Source organism: Nicotiana tabacum, chromosome 9 (assembly GCF_000715075.1).
Source record: "Nicotiana tabacum cultivar K326 chromosome 9, ASM71507v2, whole genome shotgun sequence".
NCBI classification, from domain to species: Eukaryota; Viridiplantae; Streptophyta; class Magnoliopsida; order Solanales; family Solanaceae; genus Nicotiana; species Nicotiana tabacum.
Window position 1 is genome coordinate 19937943 of NC_134088.1, and position 8369 is coordinate 19946311.

The 8369-nt window shown below is 35.2% G+C and overlaps 1 protein-coding gene across 1 annotated transcript; it reads left to right on the plus strand.

Moving 5' to 3' along the window:
• Positions 1 to 2029: 2029 nt before the first annotated feature.
• On the plus strand, positions 2030 to 7689 carry LOC107829471 (uncharacterized). Its single transcript, XM_016656921.2, has 6 exons — positions 2030 to 2376; positions 2458 to 2572; positions 2670 to 2784; positions 2941 to 4023; positions 5521 to 5593; positions 6696 to 7689. Exons 1-6 carry the CDS (start codon positions 2276 to 2278, stop codon positions 6766 to 6768), a joined length of 1560 nt encoding a protein of 519 aa, XP_016512407.2. The 5' UTR covers positions 2030 to 2275; the 3' UTR covers positions 6769 to 7689.
• The last annotated feature ends 680 nt before the right edge of the window (positions 7690 to 8369 follow it).

Consider the following 8369-nt stretch of genomic DNA (forward strand, 5'->3'; position numbering starts at 1 on the left):
ACCCAATTTGAGTCTGTTAAACTCTTTGATAGCTACTAATATATATTTTTCTAAAACCCCACAAAAAAGAGCAACAACAGGAGGAGTAGGAAAGTTGGGCACCCCCTGCCAAGCACCAACAACAAGTTATTGTGAAGCGATAAATACTCTTTCATTTTTAATATAATAATTCGTGTTCGAGTTCGAGGTATGAAGTCGCTTTTATTAGAAAATACTATACCCACTAATATAGGAATTTTCGACGTGAATTCGAATATTATCATACTTCAACACGAGCACCGAAAACCGAAAACCATAGAAAAACCTTTTAAAAAAAAGGCAAAATCCCATTAAGTTAGTTCTTCTTTCGTGGTCCCAAAATTGCAGCCAAAGATGAGCCATTTTGTACGGACAGTTGTGAGGGTGGGTTTTTTTGAATTTTTGGAGAATTTGTGGGGGCTCCTTTGTGCAATTTCGAGGGGACACGGCATACCATATCATTCTCTATATGGGCTAATAAGCCATTTACATTACGTTTTGTTAAATAATAGTGACGCCTGCCTCAACTTGCACGCATTTAAAATAAGTTCTTCAAATAATCTCAAATTATAGCTTATAAATAAATATTAGGTCACCTATTTATCAAAGTTGAAAAAGATAAATTCAATCATAGTGAAAGTTTAAACATGAAATGTTCATGTTATTACTTGTATGGCTCAGCTATTTGGCCATAGATTTTGTCAAGTTTTTTCCAATTTATTTTTTGGCAAAACCCGTTTGTTTATAGATTTTATCCAGATTTTGGCAAATTTTGAAAACAAAATTTTCAAATCCCAAAACTAGCTCTACACCTGTTTTTGGCTCAAAATATTACCTTTGAATTTTGTAAGAATTTCAAAAATCACCCCTAACTTTTATATTTAATAAATAAGCACACCATCTATTATGATCCAACTAATCCACCAATTTGTTGCTATCATTTTTTTTTGGACTGATGGATCTTATAATATTATTACAATTTGACGAATTGTAGTAGCTAGTAATTGTGTTATTAGTAGTTGCAATTAAAATATCAAGTTATTATTTTAGGATAATGTATTATGTAGTTCATTATAAAAATGATGATGTTGTGCCAAACTCATCTATGTTCAGGACTATAATTTGTGATAATGATAATGAATGACACCGATAAAGGTTCTGTGTATACATGATTAACAAGTTTGTTTGTTTGATATTGTTGAGTATTTTTGATAATTTTTAGAACTTATGGATATAAGTTACGTTTCATGTGTTTTTAAAATAAAATAAAATAAAATATGTTTTGAAAATTTATGTCCAAATAGATTTTCATCTTCAAACCAAACTTCACTCAAATAAAATTTTTTAAAATAAATTTGAGAATGTATGGCCAAACGCTAGGTAAGAGACTCGGGAAATCCACTATATTGTTGCATCCAACCCCAACAAAAAGAAATATACAAAGATAAGCGTTGTTTACGTTACATTACATTAAATAATAATGACGTTTGACTCAACTAGCATGCATCTAAAATAATTCTTCAAATAATGCATTGTTATAACTTATATCACGATTACAATTTACAAATATCAGAAAAATCTATTTATCAAAATTTGAAATGGATAAATTAAGGGTTATAGTTAAAATTTAAACATGAAATATTCATGTTATTACTTGTATGCCTACTTAAGAAACCTACTTTATTATTGCCTCCAACAAGCCAAAAAAATAAATGAAAATACAAAGACAAGCACTATTTATTGTAATGATGTCTGATTTAACTAGCACACATCTTAAATTGACTTTTTCTAATATTTTTTTGTTATAACTTACAACACGATTACATATATCGAATAGACGGATTTATCAAAGTTTGAAATGGATAAATTATGCGTTATAGTAAAAGTTTAAACATAAAAAATTCAAACTATTACGGTCAGATCTCTCGTAACAATATTTTTCTGTTTCAAAGTATTGGGAAACCCACTATATTATTGCACTCAAACCCCAACTAAAAAAAAAAGGAAAATACAAGGACAAGCATCTCTCCCCCCTTCTCTCCCCCCAAAAAAGTAGAAATCTTGAAAGGGGGTGGGGGAGTTAGGGGAAGTTTTAGAGCCTAAAACAAATACCTAAAAGTTAAAGAACTTCTTGGGCCAAATACCCATGTAGAAAAATTGCTTCTTTTTTCCTGTGAAGTTATCATCTTTCTTGCATTTTGTTAGTTTCACAGTGTTGAAGCTGAAATCTTTTTTTTGTTGGGTGTGAGGAAAAAAGATGCCTAGGCCAGGACCCAGACCTTATGAGTGTGTAAGAAGAGCTTGGCATAGTGATAGACACCAACCCATTAGAGGTTCTATTATACAACAAATTTTCAGGTACTTGGAAATTTTGGAGGTGTGATTCTTGAAATTTCATTTATCTAAAGTTTTGATGTTGCTCACCATCTGTTTGATCAGGGTTGTACAAGAAAGGCATAGTGTTGTTACTAAGAAAAACAGAGAATGGCAACAGAAGCTCCCTATTGTGGTTTTCAAATCTGAGGAAATTATGTACTCCAAATCTAATTCTGAGGTTTTTTCCTCTTCTTTTTGGATTTCAATTTCTTGAAAGGGTTTAACTTAGGTTTCTTGAATTTTGATTGTAAGCCTTTTTGTTCCCTCTATATTAGGCTGAATATATGGATCCTGAAACACTTTGGGATCGGTTAAATGATGCCATTGATACTATAATTAGGAGAGATGAGACTGCAGAGACTGGACAATTCTTGCCTCCTTGTGTTGAAGGTACCAAAAAGTTCCACAACTTTATTTTGCCTTGCTGTTCATTTTTACTGCTCCATTTGTTTTTAGCTCAATTCCTCAACAAGAACCATGCCATTTTGCATATAGTTTTCAGACTGATTATGTATGCCTTGTTTAACATGAAACTTTGGTGCTCAGCTGCTCTTAATTTGGGGTGTACTGCGGAGAGAGCCTCTAGGAGCCAGCGGAACACTAATCCGAGGAGTTACCTCAGCCCAAGAAATCAAGAACCTCAATGTGTACCTCCTAAAGTTTTCAGTAGAAGTACCAATGAGCAAAACTCTAACTCATCGTTACCATTTCGCCCTGCGAACCAACCGACTTTCTTGAGACCTTCAAATGTCAATTCACCCGGATTAGCTTCAGATTTTGACAGGCCTGTAATGCCTAGCATCAACAATCTTGGTGCTTCCTCAAGTGAAAAAAACGTTATTATATCCGCTGATGTTGGTTCAGTATATCCGCTGTACTACGGTACTGATATTCAGCCTGAAGTTTCTCCTATGGTCTTCCAAAAGCCTCAACGTAATGTAATTGTTGGCAAACCTATATACCAATCCATCGCGGAGCCTGCTGAAATCAGCGGCTTCCCGAGACTGTTTCCCTGTGGGAGAGATGATATTCAAGAAAAATTATGTCAAGCAGATTATAGGGACAACACTAGGAAGGTGCCTGAATTGGATTGTGATTTGTCCTTAAGGTTGGGTCTCTCTGCAAACTCTCGCTTGCAGTTGGAACAGGTTCAAACTGGTTGCCTTGGTGACATTAGGCCAAGCGACAATTCTCATGAAAGAGACCGGTTCAAGCTTATGTCTACCAGTAAAGGGAAAGAGTTCACTTTCTTTCCCACAGAGTCTGCTAGTGGTCCATCAGGGTTGCACAGAGCTCGTGAAAATTTGGAGGTTTACGGTCACAATGCAGAAAAACTATTTAGGAAGCCTAAGATGCCTGTAAGGCTGAGTGACGGTTTTCAGCAAAGAGACGAGTTCGAGGTTGTTTCTACCAGTAAAGACAAAGAGTTTCCTTTCTTTCTTGCGGAGTCTGCCAATAGTCCGTCGGGGTTGCAAACAGGTCCGGCAAATTTAGAGGGTGAAGGTCAGAATGCTGAAACACTACCTAGGAAACGTAAGATGCCCTTCCATAACAATATGGAACTCGGACAATTTATGTGGCAAGATGAGCTAACTTTGAACCGTTTTTCTGGTCAAATGAAAAGGCCAGGTTTGTAGTCTGTAGACAGGCTCCATTTTGTTGTATCATAAAATTTTGAGAAAAGAAAAGTTTAGGATCCCTCCTTTGCAATTTTATCTTCCATTTTTTGCTTGAATCTGATCTTTTGCATTGTTGAAATACCACATAAATATAATGTTTAAAAAAGGAATTTAGAACTAACAAAAAAAGCAGCAGCAACTGAACTTTGATAGCAAGACCTGGGATGAATGGTTCAATTACAATATTCTCAGATGTGGTATGTTTTAAAACTAACTGCCCCTATAAGCTTCAAACATTTGCTTGGTTTGTTGAGTATGTAAATGAAGTGCAAGATATCAGGTTTGGCGTAATACTTTGGTTTGTGTATCCACCATTATGTTTGCTTGGGCTATCATGCTTTGAACTAAATTGGCCACTGTTACTGTCATGTGAATTTTACTTATTTATTCTCTTTGCGCTGAAAACAAATTTTATATAAGCATCATTGTGAGTGACGTAGGTTGGTGTGGTTACTAATGATATGTATGAGAATCTATTCTTATGGGACAGGAAAAAAATGATCCAAAGCCCCGTTATGTTATTTCCATAATCTAAATGCTCGTTGAAGTAGTTTGTGAATCTGCTGCCTTTTCATCAAGTCCTTTATCTTGCAGCTATCACTTTTCCTTGTTGAATAAGTAATATTGCTGCGGCATCTCTGTTCCCTGGAAATTGTAAAGGTTAACTATCATGGCCTGTTAATTATGAGGAGTCACTATTTTATTTTAAAAAGTGTTCTTTTGTATTATCTCTATAGTAATTGTATGTATCTGTGAGCGTGTGCGCGCTTACTTTTGGGCCTCACCATCTGTTGATCAATTTTATTTCCTAGTTTGGTGAATGATGATGTTAAAAGAGAACGAGATAGACCCTAAAATTACATGAAAGGAAGTTGTCTCGAAAGATCTATAATTTTTCGGGGATCCATGCAAACTTAGCAAAAGATAGGGCAAAATAGATGGAAGAAAAATAAAAAAAAAAAAAAAAAAAAATATATATATATATATATATATACATATATGTTGAGGATTTTTTTAAACGTTAGCATTTTTACTGTAGGGTCTATGCTTTCTAGTAGTGGTTTAGCCGTTAAGAGATTTTTTATGTGTAGAAATAATGCCTTTTTATTTGTATGTGCATAATATTTGCATGAGATGAGTTTTAAATGAATTAATGTGGTCAGTGAGATACAATGTTTGGGATGCCAAACTCAAGTTGTATCTTTTTGCACACCAATGATCAATGGAAACTCCTTTTGAATTAAAAATGTGGTAAGTGAGAATTCATATAGCTGACCGCAATTTGTTTGGAACTGAGGCGTAATTGTTCTGATCCACGTACACAAGACAGAAAAACATTTCTGCAAAAAAGTTTATCATGTCTTTCGGGTAGGTGGTGGCTATCTGTTCTAAGAATTGATCTTGTATTCTTCATTTTGCCTTGTATTTGCATTGTACATCTGGAAAGAGATCTGGACTGCATTGCCAAACCTTTGCCTGCACTTGGTCTATGTCCGGGGCCGGGGAACTCTTGACACCAGGCAAGTTTTTTTATTTACTTAATAATGACTTCTAGTCATACAAAAATGGAATCATTTCCGTTTGGTGTTACATAAGATTATTTCCAATTCCATTTACTTTCAAGTTATGTAGCCAGCAATATAGTGTAGCAGTATGTGTTTTCTATTGACAAAATGGTAATGCAATTTCTGTTTTTAATGCTTACATTAAAATTTGCTGATCGCCACAGTTGACAGGTGGTATTAAAGTGAACTTTATATGATTTGTTCATGGGTTAGCTCGATTCAGATTGCTGTTAGACTTCTTTGCACTAATTTGTGGTGATGCCTGATTGTATGATGTAAATAGCATACACATAGTGAAAGGTGACATCTCCACCATCGTAAAAACAGATTTTCATCCTTCTATTTTCCCCTGAAATGTTTTCACAGGCTTGGAGGAATATTGCTATGAAAAATATACAAAATTTGTATAAAAGCGTAAACTTGACTAGTCTAGATAGAAGAAAAGAGTTGAGAAGGCATCTCTTTAAGTGGCTATTTTTGTTAAGTAATAAAAAGAAATATATCCTGTAGTATATAGCTTAAAATGTTGTGGAGGTTACGAACTGCTAACTACTTTTCGGAGACCCTGTTCCTTTTTAGCATGTGAAATATGGATATTTATTATCGAAACTTTCTGACAATCAAAATCGCTTTGCAGTTTGAAGAATTTGGCCTGAATTATTTGTTGATCATGATTAGATACCTTATAAGAATGACTTCTTGGATGAAATAAATATATGATGATTTGTAAATCTTTATCTAAAAGCTAGATGAAAAGGACAGCCCGGTGCACTAAGTTCCCGCTATGCGGGAGGTCCGGGAAAGAGCCGGACCACAAGGGTCTATTGTACGCAATCTTACCCTTCATTTTCTGCAAGAGGCTGTTTCCACGGCTCGAATCCGTGACCTCCTGGTCACATGACAACAACTTTACTAGTTACCCCAAGGCTCCCCTTCTATCTAAAAGCTAGATGAATGTCATTTAGTATTTCAAGTCAAAAGGTCCTACAATCAGTGCATATCTTGTGAATTGTGATGTTTTGCTGCCTGTTTTCTGAAAGGCATTCTTGTTGAACAGGAAATTCAAGCTTCTGGCAGCTTTTCCTTGGATATGCATTGCTGAAAAAAAAGGCCTCTACTGCTATATATGATAAACGTGGAAACTTTTTTTTCCATCAGAACTGCCAAATAAATCCAAGAATGTTGGGCTTAGTTTTTCGTGAAGAGCCTTGGTACTGGTTAAATTTAGCCTCTTGAAGGTAAAATCTTTCCCTTATTGTGTTTTACTGATAAAGCAAAAGGAAAGAAAGGTAAAATGTTTCCCAAATTGTTGATATGGTTATTTGCCCTGCATTTGAGAAATTCCTGCTGGATTGTTCTATTGAAGTGGAAACGTAGGCCCCCGGGGCTTGAGTGTAGTGGTAAGAGCATAACATTTGATGTGTGGGTTAGACACACATCATGAGTTCGAACCCTGCCTCAGACAATAATCGTGATGAAGGGTAGAGGGGCAGACCTATATCTACCGAGTTTCAAACCATGTGCCACTTGCCCTTGAGGATTTCTCGGTCATGAAAAATTTAAAAAGAAGCAAAAAAATTCTTAGGTAGTCTTTGATTATGTCTCGTTTGATCGTGGAATACCTTTCTTTTACTATATCTTTGAGTTGTCAAGACAGATGTGGATAAACCGTAGTGTCCGGGCCAGCTTGCACTTTCACGGACTTGTCACCTCAGCAACAGGGTACCAGGTGACTCTATGCACCAAGGCTCGGATAGAAGGAAGAAATCTAGTGTTTTTGCCTCCGCTGGGATTTGAACCTGAAGCCTTATGGGTCTTACCCGCTTCATTGACCACTAGGCGTGTGCCACTTGCTAGCCATAACTAGATGCCTTTAAGATGACTTATTGGATCATATGCAACTCATAATGATTTACAAGTCTACATAAATGTCCTGTCTTTTTCAAGTCAAGAGGTCAACTAGATTTAGTACAAAAACTTGTGAATTGTGATGATTGCCAAAGATTTATTGCTGTCTATATTTCCTAAAATGTCTTTCAGTTTGAACAGAATTGAAGTTTTTGGTAGCTATTCTTTGGACATGATTTGCTGAGAGAAAAGGCCTCTGCTGCTGTATATGAAAAAGAAAAGGGGGTAAGTTTGTACAATCAGAACTGAGAAAAAAATCCAAGAATCTTTGCCTTTTTGGTGCTATAGATCTAATGATGTATAGCAAACACCAGCAACTGTATGCTCCTTTTTATGGATTTTTTTTTTCACATTGCAATTAATGTGCCTTATTTTCACCACTGAATAGATGAATGCCTCTGGTTTAGCTTCTTGATTACCTTTAAATGAATGTACTAGAGTTTTCTGTGGAAAAAGAAGACATAAAGTTTTTCCCTTGTAGTAATTTGTAGATATAGTAATTTGCCCTGCAATTCAGAAATACTGCTGGATTGTACCTATTTTTTTGGACTAGACATGTTGGATTGCATTATTGAAGTGGAGACTTGTAGGAAATTTTTAGGTAAGCTTAGTGTGCGTTTGGACATAAGAATTGTGAAATTTTGGAAAAAAAGTGAATTGGTATTTGAAAATTAGAGTTGTGTTTGGACATGAATGCACTTTAAAGCTATTTTTTGAATTTTTGTGAGTGATTTGAAATGAAAATTTTGAAAAATAGTTTTTTGGAGTTTTTTAAATTTTCGAAATTTTTTGAAATTCAACTTCAAGTGAAATCTGATGGCAA

What these genes read in the sequence shown, in the direction of transcription:
- LOC107829471 (XM_016656921.2), top strand. Translation starts at nt 2,276, where the DNA reads ATGCCTAGGCCAGGACCCAGACCTTATGAGTGTGTAAGAAGAGCTTGG. An exon ending in CTTGCCTCCTTGTGTTGAAG is followed by an intron (nt 2,785 to 2,940) that starts GTACCAAAAAGT and finishes TTTGGTGCTCAG; the next exon opens with CTGCTCTTAATTTGGGGTGT. An exon ending in CGGGGAACTCTTGACACCAG is followed by an intron (nt 5,594 to 6,695) that starts GCAAGTTTTTTT and finishes CTTGTTGAACAG; the next exon opens with GAAATTCAAGCTTCTGGCAG.